The sequence below is a fragment of the Enoplosus armatus genome, chromosome 16 (assembly GCF_043641665.1).
Source record: "Enoplosus armatus isolate fEnoArm2 chromosome 16, fEnoArm2.hap1, whole genome shotgun sequence".
Taxonomy (NCBI): domain Eukaryota; kingdom Metazoa; phylum Chordata; class Actinopteri; order Centrarchiformes; family Enoplosidae; genus Enoplosus; species Enoplosus armatus.
Window position 1 is genome coordinate 9,937,561 of NC_092195.1, and position 22,177 is coordinate 9,959,737.

At 41.1% G+C, this 22,177-nt stretch overlaps 1 protein-coding gene across 1 annotated transcript; it reads left to right on the forward strand.

Annotated features, from left to right (window-relative positions):
• Nucleotides 1-211: 211 nt before the first annotated feature.
• Nucleotides 212-22,086, forward strand: c16h18orf21 (chromosome 16 C18orf21 homolog). The gene is made up of 7 exons (XM_070922140.1): nucleotides 212-284; nucleotides 375-421; nucleotides 1,388-1,503; nucleotides 7,280-7,302; nucleotides 8,098-8,318; nucleotides 20,307-20,500; nucleotides 20,851-22,086. Exons 1-7 carry the CDS (start codon nucleotides 212-214, stop codon nucleotides 21,011-21,013), a joined length of 837 nt encoding a protein of 278 aa, XP_070778241.1. The 3' UTR covers nucleotides 21,014-22,086.
• Nucleotides 22,087-22,177: the final 91 nt, after the last annotated feature.

The following is a 22,177-nucleotide window of genomic DNA, read 5'->3' on the forward strand; positions in this document are numbered from 1 at the left end:
ATAACAGGATGAAAATGATCACTTGTCAATTGAAAGGATGTCGTCAGAGGCTATTTCTGTCTTTAACTCAGGTTCACGTGGGACCATGATAAATTTTAAGGCGCTATGAGAGCGCTAAATTGACTGCCTTTGGCTAAAATTAGCAGTATTTGTCATAAATGAAGGCGATTAACCTACCGGCAGGCAGGCAGGGCGGATATTCCGGGTAAAGATGCGCGTAAAGCGCACCGGGTCCGGCGATCCGTCTTTGGACACTCTGAGACGAGCAGAGCAGGAGCAGCATTGTCGCTATAGCGCTGAATGAAATCCCTCTTGTGGCGAACAAAACCTCTTTATAACTTATGTCTTGTCATCTCGCGTCTCTCTTCCGCCAGGCGTGTGTCTGACCGGGTTGCTTCTTTTGATATCCGCACTCCAGAAGGTACCCATCGGTGCGCACTGAGTAGGCTCTTCCTCCCTGCTGCTTCTTCAAAATATACAATTTCACATAGCTCTCTTTCTCCCAGAAGAATTCCCTTGAAGACGCGATGCAATCATCTCACTGGGCAGCCTACTGCAGGAGTTTTATATACCTCGAGTCCTTGTCGGTTGGCATAGGTGAATGTAGGAAACCGGCTTTGTTAGTGCTCTGATAGGATGCAGCAATAATGATGTCAATATACCTCACCGTCGTCTAACATTGGTAATGCTTACTGTCCAATAAGATCTAAGGAATTATGACATCAAAGGGTATCTGTTCAATAGAGCAGCGCTAAATTAATATCTTGTCATTTTTGGATATCTTTGGAAATGCAGCCTTGAGTTGGTGTGTGAATATTTAACGTTGGCTGTAGGTGACATTACTGTCTGATACATTAGCACAAGTGTCGACTCCAGACAGGGGCTGTTAGTGACCTAATTCCTGAGCCTTAAATAAGGCATTAAAAGTTAATTTTGAATCAGATTGATTTTCAATGTAAATGAATGGGCGTTGTATTATTTCACTGTTATTTTATTTTATTTTTTTTCTATGTTATACGTCTATTTTTAAGGACGAACCACTAAGTAAGAGAGAATGATCTGTTACAATGAATACCGGTAAATTATCCAACCACAAAGTCGCTCCGCAGTGTGCGTCAGATTTACTCAATCTCCCACAATGCAACGCAAGCGACGTCAGAATCTCGCGACCCAACGTGGATTTCTGTCATGTAGCAACGATAGCTTTATCTATATTAAAATAAAGACATTTGCACACTAATTGGCAGTTGCAGCTCCAGTCGTATGCGTCCCAACGCTCTTTTAACCTCCATTTTCACCTTCATGGACACTTAAACGTTTTCGGAAGAAGTTTTAACACGGAATTGCAGCGGGGTTCCAGTTTTTCGCGAGTCGCACCAGTAATTAGCCAACCTCACCCTGTCTGAAAATGAAGACTGCTCCTGAAGAAAAACCAACCAGCTTTCTGTTCGACGCTTCTCTGCTGTATAAAGAGAAATGTCCGGAGCTATCACGGTTCTTCCTGTAAGTAACTTTGTTAAAAATCCTACATGAATTTTACTTTCACAGCTGAGTCCTGACTTTCTGTCCTTTATTGATGTAATAGTAGCATGTGGGCGCTAGGTGGAAGAGCTCGACCGGTGTTAACGACTTCCTGCCAATATGACGATAACGGTGTTTATAGATTGAAGGTGGTAACATTACACTGAAATCTTTATTTTCTAACTTTAGTTTGTCCCAGAGTGGTGTCTGGATACGTGCGATAGTCCACATGAAAAAAAAAAAGTATTGATTTAATACTGTTATTTCATTCTGTAGATGATGTTTGTCTGATTTTAGATGTCACTGTAGCTCCCCCTCTGCTACCCCTATACTTACCATCTTTAATGCATTTTAAGTAACAACAAACATCTCAGCTGGGCTTCTATAAAACAAAATATTAACTAAGCAGAAATAAGAGGAAACTTCTCTAGTGACATACAGTAGTTGAGACATATATCACAAAGCACAGCTGTCAAAGGCCCAGTCAGTAATTTTCAGACCGTATTTATTGCAGAAATGTTTACACATAAAATTGACTTATAAATGAAAAATCAGCATTTCCTGTGATCATAAACGAAATATAGGCTTGATTGGCTTGCTAACAAATATTAATGATGCTAACGGGCCTTTTAACAGTATTAGAAAGCAGCATTATGCTACTCTAATTTGAGGGTGATGGCAGTGAAACCTTGGTGGTGGAACTCTGCTGTGATTGTTCTTTTAACATTGAACCACTGTTCAAAGGGCAGAATATGTCCAGTTGATTGAGAATTGGCTGTGGTCATTTACAGCGTTACTCATCCTACCTCATGTCAGTGTGTTTTAAATAAGGCCTGATTATGTGTCACGCTTCTGTTTGTAAATCTGCCCATATGAGGATGTGTTACAGCCATCTAAAGGGAAGACATATCATCAGTGACTGGTCTACGTTCACAGCTTGGTGTATTGAGTCTATGAGTAAGAGTTGGCTGTTGCTTACTTTTGTCTTTAGTGACGCCACAATCAAGATATTGTTGTTGTTTATTTGAACATTGAATTGTGCTTCTTACTGTGAAGCATGAGCGTTTGTGTACTTTCAGTGGGGTGGAGTGTACCTGCTGCTATTCCTATGACATGAATGGCCTATTGAAGTCATGTCCAGTGGCTGCTCATGTGCAGGTGTAGTGGGCCTGTTTGTGCAGCATGTGTGAGCTATTTCAACTGATGAATTCAGTTTGACTTTACTTCAATCTTATGCCGTTTCATAGTGAAGTTGATGTAATTGGTGAGGTCACTGCACCTTACTAACAAGCATAAAAATAAGAGCAACGCAAAGAAAACAAAGTGCTCCTAGGAAAGACAATCCCTCTAATCATCGGGTAGGAGAGCCAAACCGCCTGTAAGCCTCGTCTCTTCTCTTGTATCTTTTGCATAGTTTGCATGAAAGGACCCATACAGAGTACCCAGTCTCTCCCAACTTACCAACATCTAACCAGCCTCCTATAGTCTTTTCGTTCCTATTAGAATAAAACACAATAGTAATTAATGCCAGTTTCTAATTTCCTTCATCATTTACAGTTCACATTTTCTTCTGATGGTGTATCCCACACAGTGATGATTGCCTTATTGTATGGAAGGTGAAAGCCGAAAGTAATTTCAGGAGAAATCCTCTTAAGCCTTAGTGTGTGTGTGTGTGTGTGTGTGTGTGTGTGTGTGTGTGTATGTGCGCATGTTGACCCTGCACACTTACAGGTGTACTGTTCGTGTGCTCAACCTTTCTTTATCATAGTTCATATGGGTGTTAAAAATGATATTTAAAGTGTGTGTATGTGTGGACTCCTGTGGCTTGTGTTTGAGTTGGGTTCCAGCCATGTCCCTGTATCCTCTGGCTTGTTTTCACTTTCACCTGAGCCAGGAATTTGTGGGCAGAACCATGAATGGAAACAAAAACAGAGGTTTTAAGAGTGAAACCCCAAGTCGGGGTTGTTTTACGGATGTGTGTGAGCCCGCTGCAACTTTAATACATTGATCTGTTCCCCAGATTTCCTGGCTATGATGGGCCGTGGTTATGGAGAACATTTTGACCACATTTAACTATGACCAGCTGTCCAGTGGGCAAGACATGAATCTGAATATAGGGATCACTGGCTGTAAGACCTGGCTAGTTTCATGCCAAAGTGCCTGGCAGAGAAGACACAATTAGCAGCCACGGCCAAACTTTACGCTAAATGTGATGAGCTAATTGACTACTGCATTTAATCTTTAGCCAGACAGACAATATGGAAGTCATACTAGGAGGGAAATTAGTGTTAAGAATGAATGTTTCAAAGTTCGTGGAAATGCAGTATTAGTTAACTGAGGGGAAATTAAATGTTTTTATCAGCATCCCCTCTAATAGCTGGCATACGTGGTCAGTGTGTGTTGATGATGTTTTTAGTCCTAATGAACCGCAACTGTCTCTCTGTTTTCTTCTGGTGGTTTCCAGTGTCTTCACTTTCTCCAGTTATGGTTGTGGTCATGCGTAACTGGAGTGTTTGTTTCATGGGAGTGTGTCTACTCATACACACTACTACACATAGTTGTTGGATCGTGTTACTGCCTTCTGCCACTGTCTTCACCTTCTGTCAGGCTGATGATGACTGAATGTGTTTGTGTGTATGTGGGCATCAATTGGTTTTAAGTATTGTCGTTCTTGGTTTCAGTAAAATGTATCAATATTGACTTTTGCTAAAGGTTTTCATGAAATTATTTATTTATATATAAATTATTATAGTTGGTAGTCTATTATGTGTGTGTGTGTGTGTGTACGTGTGTGTGGTTGTCTAGGAGTGTATTTATTGAGTGTGACAGCCTGCTTCATGTTTGTGTTTTTGTCCTTGTATGTGAAGTGACGTCACTTTATTGTGGCTCATGTAACCGGACTAGTGAAGTTGTTTTCCAATAAGTTCATCATCATAGTTGTGTGTCTGGTAACTGGAGCCTCACTGAGTGCTCTGATAACCAAAATATGCAGCTTGTCTGCTAGACAAACAATCTCACAATGACTCTGCTTGTAAATAGCATCAAATGCTTTGGTTCTGCATTAAATACTCTATTGTTTTTTTTTTTAGAGAGACCAGATATATCAGTAACTCTGATATATCAGTGTAGGTCTGTGTTGGGCAAGCAGTAATTAAAGCCAAGTGGGTCTGCAGCTATTATCTTCATTTTGATTTGCCAATTATTTTTTTCTCAATTAATCAATTAATTGTTTTATAAAATATCAAAATCTACCGATCTATCGAGTAGAAGTTGAGATATTTCACTGGATAAGTGAAAACTTTGATCTGCTGGTGGTGCTAGCGGGAAAATCCGGGCATCCTCAAAGTTATTAGGATTAATTCTCTGGGGACCGTGAATGTCCGTACAAACTTTCATGACAATCTATCAAATAGCTGTTGAGAAGAAAGTTTTTGACCAAATGTCAGACCACCACTGTCATCCTTGAGGCTAAATGTGACGTAATGATTCATTGATTAAAATAGTGGCCAGTTGATGGTTTTGTCAGTCAGTTAATCGATTGATGTACTAATTGTTTCAGCTCTGAAGCATAGCCCAGTAGTGCTTTGATTCTACTGTTTATCTGACAGCCATTACCTTTGATTTTCTCAAAATCAATCACTACGTTTTTCCTTCCCACTGCTGAAGCCTTTTGAGCCCCCCTCCCCTCCTTTACACTACTCACTCCCATCTCCCCTCGTACTGTGTCTCTCGTCTTACGGATCCTCTCAGCAGGAGCCAGCAGACGTCTCCACCCGAAGTAGGCTCTAGACTGGGAGGCACCTGCTGGCCTCTTTCTCTGTCACGTCCGGCTGATAAATGGGACCCTGCCAATATGTGCTATAGAAGGATACAGTATATAGAGTGCCCACTAATTGACACTGACCTCACCACTACCTGAGTCCCGCCGTTGTGTCTAAATATCTGCATCAGTGAAGGTTTTCCAGAATACAGCAGCAGTCGCACTGTTTTCCCTGGTGGCAGCAATAAAATGTTCTTAGTGCTTTTCATTTTGTGAGCTTTGCCTCAGCTAGCACTTCTGTCATTATTACATTATTACATTATAGCCAACACATAATGTCCCCCCCTACCCTCCGCCCTTTTGCTTTTTCTTCCAAGGCTCAGTTGATTGCATCTCCCAGTTGTCAGCAGTTCATGTGAAGGGCCCATATCTTCAGTGTTCATCACCACAACTAAGTGTGCACTTAAAAGGAGATGCATGACAAGTATGTTAATAAGATTAGTGTCTTTGTGGTGTACAGTTTCTGAGAGTCAGGGGAGCAGTGGGAAGGGAGATTGTGGGAAAACAAAATTCCCCAAGAATCCAGCTTCTCTATACTCGAGTCATCAGTGGTCTGTTCATAGCCTTGTCAGAAGAATTAGCCTTCTTTAGTACTGCAAAGCATTGAAGAATGTGTTGTTTTATGTCGTCAGAATGTATTTGTCAGTGGTGTCAAGTGCACCTAATGATCACTGATTACCAATAGTGAAGCAGCCACCTCTGGAAATGTATTCAAAAACTGCCAACTTCCTAAAAAGGACTTTTCATCATTCTTTATCAGCTAAGAATGATGAAAAACGCTTTCTTAACAACTAACAAAATGTTTCGGGAATTGCTCAAGGCCTGTGAGTCATTACCAGACAGAGTCACAATCCACCACGCCGGCCTCAAACAGCTTCTCTTCATTTCCAGTATTTTCTGACAGGGCTTCTATATAATCTGACAGTTTAATCCAGTCACTGATTATTAAATTTGCGGGGATCAAGGGACAGTGACTCAGACTGTGGGATGAGTGATGGCAGATATGTTGCAAATCTTCCTCCGCCCTGTCATGCATCCAGCCGCATCCAACGTCACCCAGCAATATAATGCACCATCTCACATATGGGGTGGTTGAGAATGCAAAGCGGAGAGCGTCAACAAACCGCTGCCGCCAGACGCAGCAGCAGCCAGCGGGTCAACTCCAGATTAAAGTCGACCCCTTACCCCCCCCCCAAACAGCCAGCCGCGTTCCTCCCTCTCCCTGCCGCACGTGCAGCTGGACAGCAAATTTCCCTTCATCGATTTAAGCCCAGGGCTAATTTTAGTGGGACTTAGCAGTGGCTTAGCTAAAATGCTTGCACAAATATCTCATTGCGAGCGTTCCAAAATTGGAGGCAGCCTAGCGGTCACAGAGGCAGCCCTGTGTGGGTGGGTGGGGGGGGGGTGTGGGGGGGGGGGGGGGGTGTTGGCGAGTTGCCCTATATTGTTTGGGAGAGACCCGTTTGCTTTTCCGGCTGCATGTTTTCCAATACACATAATGGGAAGAGCTGTCTGTGACAATTCTTTTTTTCCCAAAGTGATGTTTCCATCTTATCATGGTTTTATTTGCATAAAACCACCAGTTTCTTTCACTAAATGAATTAAATTGAAAACTGTGTGCAACACAATTTGTCCAAATTTACTTTCCTCATCACTTTACCTCTTAACTTGTTTATTACATTGTTCCAGCGTGAAAGGAGCTGTTCTAATGCAAATTGAAAGGGGCATATTGAAATAATTGAATGCAATAATTAAATTACTTATAAATGCTTTTCTCCAGCAAAAACTGTATGTTTTATAGAGGAGCTGTAATTAATTATTTAAGTTTTACTTCATAATCATCTTGTACTAATGGTTTTTAACATTAAACTCAATTACTGATTAATTTTACTGTTTTGTTCAAAATGTCTGATCTTGCCTCCTCATTTCCTTCCCTAGGCAGTGGCCTATGAAGGCGAATGGTAAGTTAAGACACCTGCACATCTTACTTTTTATTTACTTTACTTTACTTTTTATTTTTTATTTTTGCATGTTTTTGTCAGTGATGCCCTAGAGTGTATGATAGCCACAACGAGCAGAATGCAGTCGTAAGTAGGACCTTGTCACCGGCTTGTCAAGGTTGATAAACCTCACTAAACCCTCAGCCAAACATACTGAGTCAGCCAGCTGTCTGAAGCAGACTGCCTGGTGGGATCAAACACACACAATCACACACACACAGGTCCATGCCAGCCAAAACCACATCAATAAGTAGTGGTGCCATTTAGTAAGGCTGTTCAGGCTTTTCTCCTCCATATAACACAAGGGCGTGGTGTTCATGTTTGGATAACTGATGATTTGACGTGGACTTATGAAGTCTAGCTGAAAGAATAAACAGAATAATGGAAATGTTGTTTAGCTATGACAAATATATTGGAATCCATGAATGAATATAGACATGTGGTACGTAGTAATGAAGAGCACAGTATCAGCTGAGCATCTGTATGCAGCTGTTGAAACAGTGACAGCTGCATACAATATTGATTGTTCAACTACCAATCAGAACAGATAAACAGATATCTCTTTGCTTAATATGCTAGCTTAAAGGGATAGAAAACCATCAGCAAACTCAAAAGCAAAATCTCATTCTCACCCTCACATACGCTTCCACCACTTCAGTTACCTGGGTATTATTGTGTTGAATAGAAATATGCATGACTGCACACCAGAGCATTTGCTGATAGGTTTTAGATAATCTGTCTCTATCCTCCTTTCAGCACAACTGAAGCAGATATCCTCCAGTCTGTTGCAGAACACCTTGGTGTGTCCGCACTGTTATCAGTGGCTGCAGCCTGACAATCACCGGATGCGGTTGCGGCCCAAGCAGCGTCCATCAGCACGAGTGCAGGGTGTCCTGCGCAGGAAGGCCAGGGGCAAACGACTCAGCCTGGTGCAGAAAAATCTGCTGCACCGTTTCCAAAAGTCGTCCTCAGTATTGGTGAGAAGCCAAAACACTACAACCCCACAGATGTAGTATACTGCACTGCAGCATATTGTCCTTGCAGAAAAACACCAGGGGCATATGTCTGAATTGTGTCCTCAGCTATAGTGGTGTTGAACTAAGGGGAGGAATAGACTGCGGGGTGGTGTGGTGGTTTTTAAAGCCTTATAGACTTGGGGACTTTGGGGACAGATGTTGATATTGGTGTTTTGGAATAATGCCTGCTAGAAAACTGTGTAACATCAGAGTTTCTGATTTACCTCAAATGAGTTTAGTGCATTATGTCCTCTGTTTCCTCTGCCGTATCTGTTGAACTTTACTGGAATCAAACCTGCAGTGTAAGCTAACATCAGCCTGTTGACCTCTGACCTATGAAGGAGGCAAGACACAAAAGAATGCCTCAGTGGTGATCAAAAATGTATTGCAACATTATTTATTAGAACTTACTAGCCCTACAATGTTTCTTAATGTATTGTTTCCAGACACTGATCCTAATTAGATTCATGAAGTCATTTGTATTCATTCCACAGAAAGTGTCTGGTTTCTTGACGCTCCACTCATCATTACAGTCTTTACAGTGGTCCCATTAAGATTAAATGTAAGAGAACTAATGTTGCCAGACAGTGCTTCATTAACACTCTCCCTGTTCCCTCCCACAGCCCCTTAAACTGTTATAGTGGTCCTTTTTGTCTGTCCTCTTAATGGATGGCACCAGGCAGGGGCAAAATGGAAAGCTTGTTTTGGCCAGCGCCCACCCACTCTACTGATGAGCCCATTTAAATGAGGAAACCTGTGGGGGAGCTTGTGGCAATAGGATCATTTCCCCCTACATCAGTGAGAAAGAACCAGCGAAGAGCCCCTCTGGTGATCTGACATCAGCCTAATGAAGAGCAGCTCTAGTGGAAATGCTGCTGCCTCATTAAAATCTGGTTGGGTTCATTTAGTATGCAGGTATTCACCGCACCAAGCACTCTGAACCGACTCTGAACCCCCTCTCCACTATATATCTGTTGACTCTGAGGGCAGAAAGGAAGACAGAGATGGAGAGAGGGAGCAGGATTAAAAAAAAGTGGAGAGAAGTGGAGGAGAGCAACAAAGGAATGTGAAACAAAAGGTGAAAAAAAGCAGGAGGGTGGAAGGCGGATAGATAAGAAAGGTAAACAGGAGAAGTCAAATGATGGACTGCAGGAGAAAAAGTCATCTTGTATCATAATTTTGTATGCAGCAGTGGCTGTGTGCCCCTTCCTGTTCTACTTCTGTGGACTGTGGTGAAGGGCAGATCCAGGGTCTGATAGGGAAGTCATCTGGAGAAAGCAATTTGAGAGAATATTTACATGAAGGAGGCTGTGACTCCTTCATCTTAGAGCAAATTCAGGTACAATTAATGAATAATGAAAAAAATCTTAATTTTTACTCAGGCTCCAGAGTATCCAAATTGTCCTAAAATATAAGAATGTAGCTACAGTCATAAAAATAAAAGCATATTTCACTGCATCAGAAACTGCATGAAAGCTGCACCAACAAGGATTTTGTGAAACATGATTTAATTGGGAAATATGCGAATATTTTTGTATAATGATGTATAATGTTGTGTGGTGCCATGTCACATGGAGCAATTAGGTTTAATATAGAATATATGGGCCCCTCCCTAAAACTATTGTTATATTAAAACGGCTATTATAACAGCTCATGATACTACACCTGACTTCCTGTTTATATAGTTGTTTGTATAGTTGATTTACACACTACTAAAGTCTCTACTAGCTAAGACATTTATGAAGTTTTAATGGAGCAAAACGATTTAGTGAATCACTAGTTTATAACTAGCTAGTAGCTACTAAGACCTTGGGAAGGACTTTACACACAAGGACAAGGACTGGACATCAAATCTGTAAACTTGAACCTGTGTGGCTCTCCTGTACAACTCTTAGCCGATACATCACCCTTAGTCAAACGTAACTATGTTGTGTGCTGTATCCTGAGGACACTCTCAGCCATGACTGTGCACCTCTCCTCTTACTCATTTGTCAACAGTGTTTTGGTCACGATGGCAAATGTTGATACTTGTTCATCACGTTACTTCCTAGTAAACCAATACACCCCGGGCATGTCCCCCGAGGTATTTTTACCCTCCGCTTTCACGGTTACTCACCTGTCATATACTGGAGGTTCAAGGGGTCAACAAGTCAAGCCACGTATGTGAGATGGCATACACGTGTGCCCGGCAGAGGGGTGACAGGGAGGCGATACCCTTAAAATGTGGTGTGAGTGGTGGAGCGATGAGATAAGAGGAGGACTGCAGACTCCTTTCCTTTCTTTGCCTCCCTGGCTCCATGCTGATGAACAGAGCACAACAACCCAGACAGTGAGAGGGGCTCAGCACGAGAGCCTGAATAGAGAGATTAGCATCCACTCGTCTCCTCTTTAAAGATAGAAGCGTGGGGTCATAGTAAGGATAACAGGAGAATCAAAGAAGTATTTTTTAAACTTGTGCCAGTTGTAAGATGCTGCTTTGGATTTTTAACCCTATGAAAAACGTCCACAGACTTATGTGTCACAGTGATCATGTATCTTTTAATTTGTCTCATAATTTTATTGTTTTATTTCAGTGTGCCAGAGTTGAGCGTTATGGCTGTGCACACATTATTCTGCTCTTCTTACTGTTAGTCACGTGACACCCGCAGGAAGAAGTGGAGGATTTATTGGAGAAATAATCAGAACACGCTGTCGTATAAATTTATTGTCACAACCATGCCTGCTTAAGCAGGTTTAGACAGACGTTTATTCAAAACAAGGTGTGAGCGTTCGCAGGCGCAGATATCCATGTTTGCTCGTGTTCTCAGCTCTCTTCCAAGTGTCAAAACAATTCTGGGATCTTGGTCTGGATGAGAGGTGTTGTGGGACACAGTGAAGAGCTATTGTTTTTAATCTGATATTTGGATTAGTATGTAGTTTCTACAGGCCAAATAGCATTCATAAAGTCTTTCCAGCTATTGTAAGTGAAATATTTAGTCTTCCAAACAATATACATATTGCATACTATTGTAATATGTGTAGTTTTCTATACTCGTCCTTTATAACATCCTATATTTACAGTAAATTTGTGTTGAATGTAAGGAAATATATCTCTGTCTTAACAAAAATATAAGCATAAAAACATCAGACAGACAGAAACACGTGACCAGAGGATGCATATTCACGCTCATACACATGGGTGGCGTGCAGTATTTATACTCCAGGGTGTAAATCCTCTTCATTTCACGCCATATTGCTCTCCCTTTAGGATGTATAGAATGCCGCCCTCGAGGTGGATGCCAGTGCATGATATGCTTTCCTCAGCTCTGTGAAGTTGTGTCTTAGAGATATTATAAATCAGGTATGTTTATGCATGCTGGGCAGGTTATCTAGCAATGGATATGGAAATAAGTTGGATTGTAGCCCCACAAGAGAGGCAGAAACCCTAAATGGAGAGAAGGATAGTGCATTCTCCTCCTCCGTCATTCCTCTGTTCTCCCTCCTCGAGCCTAGATTTATACTTCCCAGCAGAGTTGTTTGCTACAAGAAAAAAGGTATTCAGTTCAGGCTTTTCCTGGCTTTTTTTTGGGGGGGGTTATGACTAATGCCTAAACTCAACAGTTACTTACAGGGAAATAAGAAGTGACTTTACCTGGTAGTTCACCAGAAGAATTATCCACCTCTCTTTCCAACAGTCACGATGCCATTCTCTGAAAACAACACTTGTTTTATTCTGAAAACAACACTTATTTTATTCTGAAAACAACACTTGAACACTTGTTCTATTCTGAAAACAACACTTGTTTTCAGAATAGATTAACCAGGCTTGGAAAAACAAAATGACAGAACATAAGTGGTTGAAAAATTCCTTCCCTTTCCCAGAAGAGCCATTTCTCACTGACGTGGGTCCAAACTCTCTTTGTAATTTATGTCACCACTCCTTCTTGACCTCACTGACCACCTTATCCCCTATTCTTCTGGGGGGATTTTTGCACTCCAATCCCACCCATTGTTTTTCTCTTGCGTTTTACCTCAACGCATCTACCTGACCGCCCCCTGCCCCCTTGCATTATCCTCATCTTTCTTCTCTCCTCCTTCCATTCTTGGCCATCTCTTCACCACATCCCTCTGTCATATTTATCTTTGCTGGAGTAATGTTGCTGGAGAAGGTGCCTCTTGAAGAGATGACAGGAAACAGGAGACAGCAATGTCTGGCTGGTGCTTTGCCTGTTTGCTCTCAGGGAACAGGAAAAGCTCCACCAAGGGTTTTGACACCTCGCGGGTGTGCAGCGAGTGACAGGATGACAAGAGGGGGAAAAGAAAGGCCAGGAGGGAATCTGCAACAGCAACTGTGGTGGTGGCCTTGATCTTTTTAGATACAAACAGAGACTTGCAGGGAAATAGAAACACTCACTCATGTCTCACGTGTGTGGTGGATTTGTGTGCTGAAGTATTTTCAGTTAACACACACATGTACAGTACGAGCAGCAGTCATGGCAAATCAATGCCAGCTGGGTTAGTGACTGACATCCTCAGGAAACCTTGGAGGGCCTATACACACAGGAAATATGCACAGTGTAGGGACACTCCGGCACACACACAAGAAACCCTGGGCTAGGATCAGATGCAGTTCTGCTCCCCGCTGTGTCGTCATGTTTGTAGCCCAGCTTACAAGCAGGATAAACCCCTTATAGAGAACTTGATGCTGCATCATAACAGCATGTCATCTCTCAATTAGCCTCTGTACCTCTCTTCATTTCGTTTCCTCACCACTATTAAAAGTCTGCTGTGGTACTTGGCAATCCCCACTGTAGGCTTAACTGTTGTTGGCACGGGTGTCAAGGTTTGGAAGCTGCTACTGTTCAACTCTGGGATCCTCACTCACCAGTATGTTGCTCCTGCAACTGATTCTGTCAGCACGTGTGCACATTAATGGCATTCATCACGTATTTAATAAGAATCAGCTTTATTGGTCAAGTATGTGTAAATGTACAAGGAATTCATAAAAAAGATTTAAGTTGGTCTCAATGTACTTACACACAGTTCCAAGAACAATTTAAAGGTCGATAGATAGAACCAGCTAGAAACAGCTAAAAACAAGGACAACATACATACGCATAAGTCTCTCACCTTATGTTTCCTGTCCACCTTATCATATGACCCGCAGCTAACTGTGTGTATGCCTGGTCTGCGTGAGGTGCGCACATTGTCACCACACATTCTTCCATTAGAAATACTTATTATTTATAAATATTATTTGTTGGAAATTTCGTATGCATTGTTTTTGTGCATACACCTCGTTTCTACATCTGGCCCCTGGTGTGTCCTTGGGTCAGCAACATTTTGTAAATTGAAGGGCAGGCATTTAACCCTTATGAGACAAGCATGTATGTCTGTTGTACCTGGTAACACTGTCAAAGACTTAACTCTTTGGTCTCTCTGTGTGTATGAAAATAGAATGTGATTGTTTTTTTGTCAATGGAAACACTTTATTTTGCATTTTGAAATGTCATAAATGGCCATTAAGGATGCGTACAGTTCTAGATTTACACCAAACCATGACAGCATTCCCTGGATAAAGCTTCCACAGATAATATCTGTGGGATTTCAGGAAGCATTGTTCTCTTAACATACTTTTTGTTATATCCAAAACAACCTTATCAAACAGCCTTATTCATTCACTCATATATACTCATTTATAAATTACTGAAACAAATAACCCAAAGCATCATGAGCAACATTATTTTATATTCTATGGTGGTGGATAAATCCTACTTGTTGAAGACTACGGGATAAATCATTATGATACCGTTCCGATAGCCTTTGCTCTGGTTTGTTTTGAGGCAGACCTGCTTGTGTGATGCAGGATGAAATGTGACCTTTATCATCACCAACAGAGACAGAAAGAAAGCGGGAAACTGATATAGCATCTTTTTTAAATGGCAGCGTGTAGCAGCTCTAGCATTCAGATTGGGTATCTCTGTGTATTTACCGGGCAGCCTGCCTCCAGACACTGTGACTAAGTGGCTGCCTGCACCATCACAGCTTGCCTCGTATTGATCCCACAACTGCTCTTCTGCTTTCGGCTTTATTGTGTTGTATTGATGTGTTCTCAAATGACTTTCACACTCATTGCACGCAGATATTTGTGCTTTTGAGTGCATGCACACGCAGACATTTTGAAAACTTTGTCACACAATCAACACAGCATTTCCAAACTTTTGTCAGGCTTATATTCACCTAATTCTGTCACTCACTTTGTTACTCTACTCATCTTCCCCCTCTTGGGTGGTATCGTACTGCCTAGGTCAAATTAATCAAAGCAAGTTGACCTCTGGCAGCTGAGAGAAAAACAGGAAGGGAGGTATTTATGGGGTAGAGGCTATTATTAGAAGGAAGGAAGGCTCCTGCTGCAGAATTGATTTGATTAATGTGGGTTTGTGTCTGTGTCATTTCACTATTTCACATGCAATCTTTGCATTAATCTCAGGCTATAGGTATGCGTGTCACATGGTGGCAGAAATGGATGTTAAGGAAAAAATTTATATTTCAAGGTGTGACACTAAAGGCCAGGCAGGTCTCAGACAGCGGAAGCAAAGACCTCTGTGTTGATTAGGTTCAGACCTATTCACAGAAGTGATTAATTCATGACTCTCCTCTTCTAATTTGCCAAAATATTGAGCTAAACATGGTCACCTGGGCACAGCTTCAGCTGCACAACACCAAGCTGCAAAATCTCATGGAGTGTTGCCACATTTCTGAGTTATAGCTCACCTTTTTGCTCATTTAAACTCTTAATATAATCCCTCTACATTTATGTAAACCTGCAAAGGGTGCATGTCTTAGGTCAAAGCTCATAAATTGAAGGGTTACTGGTGATTCGTCGGCATGCTGGAAAACCCTCACTGCACAGACACCATGAGAATTAGCAGATTGGTTTGTTTTATCTATTTAAGTCGGCTGTTAACGAGGTATATATCATTGCATGCTTTCTTTTTTATGATTTAGAGGATGAACAGCAGGAGCTAAAATTCCGTGCACTGTGCATGATTGCCAGAACTGAACAGCTGTGTGATATGTGGTATGTGATCAAGGTTAAGTGCATCTGTGGCTGTGGCTGTCTGTGTCGCTTCACGTTTCATGTTAAACACAAGCATATGCATAGGGTGTACGACCGAAACCAAAAGGCTCCTCTTTTTGTTTGGATACTTATGATAATAAACTTTATTTATACAGTACTTTTCAAAACAAAGTTACAAAGTGCTTTACATGATAAAACCAGGGGCAAAAACAGACTGCAATGAAATAAAATCAGGCATTTACAACAATACAAAAAAAATGGAAATAAAATACCTAAAAGTAATATAAAAAATAAAAAGCATAACATTTGAATGGGAGTAAGATGAAAGGTCAAGGCTGACCCAATGTGAAAATATACTGTATATTCACAGGTTAGAGGCAGTGTTTGCTATTCACTGTTCTTGTATGGTAGATTTCAGTTTAATATTTTAATCACAAGTCATGCTGTCTTCCTCTGACCATACGGTGAACCGAGATTTTCCTTGCAGAAATTCAACTTTCTGCAAAAAAAATTGTCCTTAATGTCCCCCCAGCTGTATATAGATGTTTGTGTATCCTCTTCCCACCCTGAAGCTCCAACGTGTCGCCTTTGCCATATGGTTGATTGGCCACTGTGTAGGTCTGCCAGGATCAACAGTCCAAGATGACGAAATCAAATCTCTCGGTGGCACCGGTTCACGTGTGCATACACTACATGTCAAAGGATTAGTGTAAATTAGATGAGGTACACGTGATGGTTGGGATTTCATTTCAGGCTGTCATGACGTCACTATCCAGCAACCATACATTGTCGTTGTTTTGGAGTGGACAGTGTCACTTTGTTGACACTGTCATATTGTTGAACTTGGTCCAATAAGTCTCTCCACTATGCTTTTAGGTGCACATGCACACACACACACACACGTACACACCTTCACTGGGCAAAAGTTTCTTTTCTTAGAGCCTGTCATATCAGTGCTTCAGTGCAGACCAGCTGATGATAGTGGGGCCACTAGTGGTAACTAGAGGACAAGAGGATAAACAGCGTGAGGTCATTCTATCTGTAAACATCCATCTGCAGCCAGCTGTCTGTCTGTGTTTGATCCACCCCACTATGAGCCACATACTCTTGTTTTTTCCCCTTTGCCATCATTGGATAGTCATCTGAGCTGAAACTAGGAAAATCTAGGCTGTCACCTAAATGTCCCCTGCCCTGATCACTTACAATATGTGTGACAGCACTATTTATAATTGAGGAACAAATAGTTTTTGTTTGAGTGTTCACCACCAGTGTCCTGTTTAGATTTGATTAGATGAGACTTAAATGATCTACAGGAGGAAATTGGGTAATTGCAGCAGGAAACAACAGGCGGTAGTGATGGAAAGGTTCTAAACACTGCTCATCACAACACTTCAGAATATGTTGAGACGGTAGATGGATGTAAACAGGAATGAGGTGAAAATTTGAAGGATGCATGTGCAGTGTGAAAAATTTGCAATATGCGCATCACTGGCTCTCTGTATCGTTACATTTATAGGAGGAGTGTGTCTTATCACTGTCTGTTCATGTTATCAGGTGGAGACTAGACAAGTGAAATGTATTATAGATGAGTAGGTGTCTGCTTTGAAATCAGTCACTTTAACAAACGTGGCTTTTAAGTCCAGGTTGTTTTGGGTTTTTTCTATTACTACAGTTGTACAACTTTATAAAATGACTTGCATGTAACTTTGAGTATAGCAGTTCCATATCCCATTGTCTCATTGACTTAACTCCAGTGTTCTACATTAATTCCTATCAATTTCCAAAGCATAACCACTGTTTAAAATGTATTTTAGGGGAAACACTGATTTCCATTCATACAGCATACAGCATGGAAATCATCTTGCAGTGATTTTAAAGTTGCTTGAGATATGGTTGAGTAATTCATCACATTTAATATTTTATCAGCTTTATTTTTGCCAAAGTTTTGTTAAAAGTCAAGTTGCAAGCAAAATGTTTTTAAACTCAAGTGGTGCATATAGGTATATATAATTTGTGTCAGTTTCCAAGCAGAAACTTTCCAAATGTAAGAAATTACTAAATTTACTTTTCCACAGATATTTGTGACTTGCAAACCTTAGTTTAACTATTAATGCTTCATAAATCCTCCAAGGAAAGTGCTGGAACACCCTGGAGACATTAGAAATGCAATGTTGGCCTTGTGGACAAAACAGCAGGATAGATATTTCCTCCTATACACTTGAAACCAGATCCTCCAGTGGAGTGCCACTGTACCCACTATAGGCCACCACTCTACTAGTTTCTCTGAAATACATCTGTATAACCATAAAGTGGTGCCAGTATAACATCTTTTGCACTGTCTTTGTAATATTAATGCATTATTCTGGGCCAAAGACAAAAAAGAAAAGCCAGTGTGTTCCTAATTTAAAAGTTTGAACAGCTTTTGTATCTCCAGCTAAATTCATCCATAGTCTATTAAAAACAGTCTGTTCTAGCTTTATCTGCATCATCAGCATAGCTGCTTTGAGTTGTTATGACTCCTTTTTATTCAGCGATTGTGATCATAATCAGTTTGAGTTTAGAACAGAGTTTGATGAAAAGGCTTTTACTGTTGGATGTTCTCTTTCAACGTGAAGCTTTATTTGCTGAATTTGCTTGTCTATTTAGAAAGAAATTGGTTTTATACCATTTGTTTTTGATGACCTCCATATTCAGCTATTCCTTTACAATATGAGGATATTACCTCATATAACAAGTCAAAACTATCACCAGCAAACATTATGTATGTGTACTGCACTATGAATAATATAATTTATCCTCTGACTTTGAACAAGCATATTTTGTACACAAATAAAGCTAATTTAGCAAATTATTTTGCACACAGAAACAAAGTGATATATTACTACATCTTTCTGGACTCCAACAATATCTTTCAACCATACCTTTCTGTGTTTGGACATGCTCAGATGAAGTCCAGAATTTTTATCCTATAAGGTAGATTTTGTTTGCGAACAAGGATGTGTAAAGATGAGTCCAGTATGGGTTAAAGTGTCACCTCTGACAAAGCAGCAGCAGAGTGTGTTGGCTGTCCCACAGATTGACAGTGCATTGGTCAGTCCTCCTTTGAGCCACGCCCCTATGCAAAGATGGGTGGGTCGTTTGCTGGGCTTGGTCTGTATAAAGCTGGACATGCAGGCTCATGTAGTAAACACTTCACACACAGTCACTTAGAAAGGAAGAAAGACAGAAAGAGGAACTCTGAACTCCTGGTGCTTCGAAATCCAACTCTCCAACACTCACCAACAGACACCTGTCAGAATCTGAAATGGCTACCTTCGTGTCGGTGAGTTTTCCATCTCATCAGCATTCAAGACTGTCAACAGCTTGGCTCAGACTTGCTGACCTCTGCAGTGGTGGTCTGTTTTGACCAGTTTTAACCTTGTGCAACTCTGGATGGCTTGTGTCATTAATGGGATTTAAGTTCCTGAAGGCTGGGAGGAATATTTAAGAAGAGTCTTCAATGGACGCTAAATTGCGCACTCTGTACTGATTTTCTAGAGTGAGGAAAGTATAACTGGCTGTCCTGTTCAAGTTTTATTCTGTTGTAGAGTTGATTTAAGCTTCTTAGTTCAGAAAACAAGTTACTCCCTGTAGCTTGTCTTGCACTTGGGGTCGGCTCATCTCTGGGATTATGTGAGTGTCTCCAAATTGTTACCGTTACTTGATCTGATGGCGGAGTCTTAGTTGTGCGTCGGCCAAATGCTGTATCTAAAAGAGTAATTGTGGGGATTACCATAGCATCGTAGCATAGTGTCTGCATAGTGAAACAGTGTATTTTTGCTTGATTAAGTTCTTATTGATCGATTACTGATGATTTCACACCCTGTGACTGTAGTTTGTCCCACTCACAGTTACATGCACTGTACCGTTTTTACAAGTCAGTGGTAGGCAGGAGTCTGGGATGCCAATTGTTGTCTTGAATCATGACGATCTCATGACCCAGCAGTTGGGTCTCGTAACTCTCACAAGTGTCTGCATGCTTTGCCTTATATAGGGTCTTGTGTAATCTGTGCCAGGAAATTGCTTATAATTTGTCACGTGAGGCGCAGTAATGTGTAAACTCAACTGAAGTGCCAAAGTAACTGTTGTTTAAAAAAAGGTTCATAGAGATTAACTGAGAAAGTTGGCAGACAGCTCTTATAGCACCCATACCCTGAATAGGTGAAACTGCATGGCAACAACCCCCCTCCCCCCGCCCTCTCATAGGCTAAGTCAATGTTTCCCATCCTGCTTTAACTAATCCAGTTATTTTCTGTCCAAACATTCAAAGGTAAAATAATCTTGGGGATGTTTGGCAGGGCCAATGGGAAGAAGAGCCTCAGCTGTTAAATGAATCATCGTTCTGTCATGAATTTGCTTCCATTGTGAACTATTCCTCAGCTGTGAGATGGCAATAGATGTTCCTGACATCTGTGAGGCTTTGGGCCGGCCTGCGTCACCCAGGGCATATGAGCACTTCTCATTAAAGCCCCCTTGCCTGCCACAAGCACAGCTAGTCCTGCTCTCTGTGTCTCTGGGGTCAGTCTGTCACTGCAATCGATGTACAGATTAAGTCACAACAAACTCCTGCATGTCCCAGAGAAAGACAGACAGCTGTGGCTATACAGGGTTTGATGAAAAATAATAACTGAAATGACAAAAGCTTCACCGTCGCACACTAGTTGGTAGATAGATTGGTTTTATATAAGAGTAGTCTCAAGGACCTTTCAGAAAACCTGCAGAATTCTTTTGAAAAATATCCCTTTGGTGATACCTTGTATGCTTCCTCAAAACCTCATTATGTATGAGAGGAATATAGAGGCAGGCCATGCAATATTAATGAATATGTTCCTTCCCTCTCCTTATCCCAGATGGCCACCTGCCACACTTGCAATACGACATCCAGACACAAAGGAATGAACAGGGACTTTATAGCGACCCTCGCTAAGACCCACAGCACACCAGGGAGCGCTGGCAAACACAAGACCCCACAGTCAACCAACAGAGCCCACATGAGTACCCCCAAGACCCCTGGCAAAGACAAGACACCTGTTCATACACCTAGGTAAGTTATTTGAACGTTGTGCTTGGTATTAATATCCCCTGAGCAAAAATTTGAGATGTAACTTTCCACGACTAAACTTGGTTGGTGTCACAGACATCTGAGAGGATGATTTGTCCGGCATGTTAGCGTTGGAATGATTAAGTTTCTATTTATTCAGCATTAAGAGAACTGAAGCTAGCTGGGTAGTACGTGTTGGTATCTGTGCTCACCAGATCATATACTTGTTGACAGTACACTTATAACGTTTCCTGCCAACCAACAAAATCTCAAGTTACTGTATCTTAACTCTTCATCCCTCTCCCCTTTTTCTTTCTCTCTCACCTCCCTTCCCAATTCTCTTTTCCTGCCAGGTCCTCCACCTCTTCTAATACTTCAGGGTCGGGCTCATCTTCCTCCAAGCCTGCCTCTAAACCTAAAAATTGGGTCGTCCAGCGTCTCAGCAAGATACTCATGCGAGAGGACAGCCAGGGCAGCAAGAAGGGGGGCTTGAAAGATTTTCTCTCCTCGCTTTGATTACCTCCCAAATGCACCTTGTCTTTATGTATACTCTTTAAAAACAAGGGTTTAGACCCATGTTGTAACCTGTTTACACCAAAGGCTAAGGGGGAGAACTTAAAAAAGTAACTTTGGTTTCTGAGCCGATGTGGAAAGGGTTACAGGTTGCCCGCCAACACAACTATTGCTGGGCGCTGTTTGGAATGGCACTCCTGGTATCCTGAATGCAACAACTGGGCTTGTTATTTCAACTATTAATCAGGGTTACTGCATCTTCTGCTGAGCCAGTCAGAGGCGAATGCTTCTTTTGTCTAATTTGGCACATGCCTCTTGTAATCTCCTAAACTGGGGATGCTAATTTTAAGTGGAATGTTAAAGTGGACTTATTCAGTATTTATCAAATGGCTGAAACATCGCAGGCAGCCTAACTTTGTTCTGTGATGGCGTTTGTGGCATGACAAGCTGGTTTACATGCCAATATCCTTTTAGATTTGTCTTTATCTAAAGTTACAATTATGCATTTATATGATAAATATATATAAAACTACTAAATATTAATACTACTTGATGTTAAAACTTTTATATTTGAATTTCTGTTCACCCTTTTTTGGCCCTCTCCAGTGGGGAGATGTGTCTTTGTAAATTACTTTGTTATGGCTCTAAACGTGACAAATGTATATATACTGTTGCATTTTTGTACGTGTATACAAATGATTTTGAAACTGTGCACTGTCACCAGTGAAGATTTGTAATGATCTAAAATGGGACTCATCAGTTGCTGTTTACATTAAATAGGCACATCTGCCTAAAACCTGTACAGAAAGACTTATTGGCAATCAATATTGTCAAGACTTTTTCCTTTCTTTCTTTCTTTTAATATTTTCTTTGGCTATATGTTTTTGTAAGGTTACTCTTTTCATTTTTTTTGTTAAGAGCAGGAGTTTAAATATATCTACTGCATTTTATACTGCCTGATTACTTACCTGTTTTCCAGTAGCTATTCAATGTACAATATGTGTTTAAATCCTGAAATACCTCACATTTGTATTCTACCTACAGCGCGATTCTCTGAAATAAAACCTTTTCAGTCTGTGAAACTGTGCTGTTAATAATTATATACTCTCTGATAACCTTAGAAATTAGTGCTTGAAAATTTCTCATGCTACAACTTTAGTTTTGCAG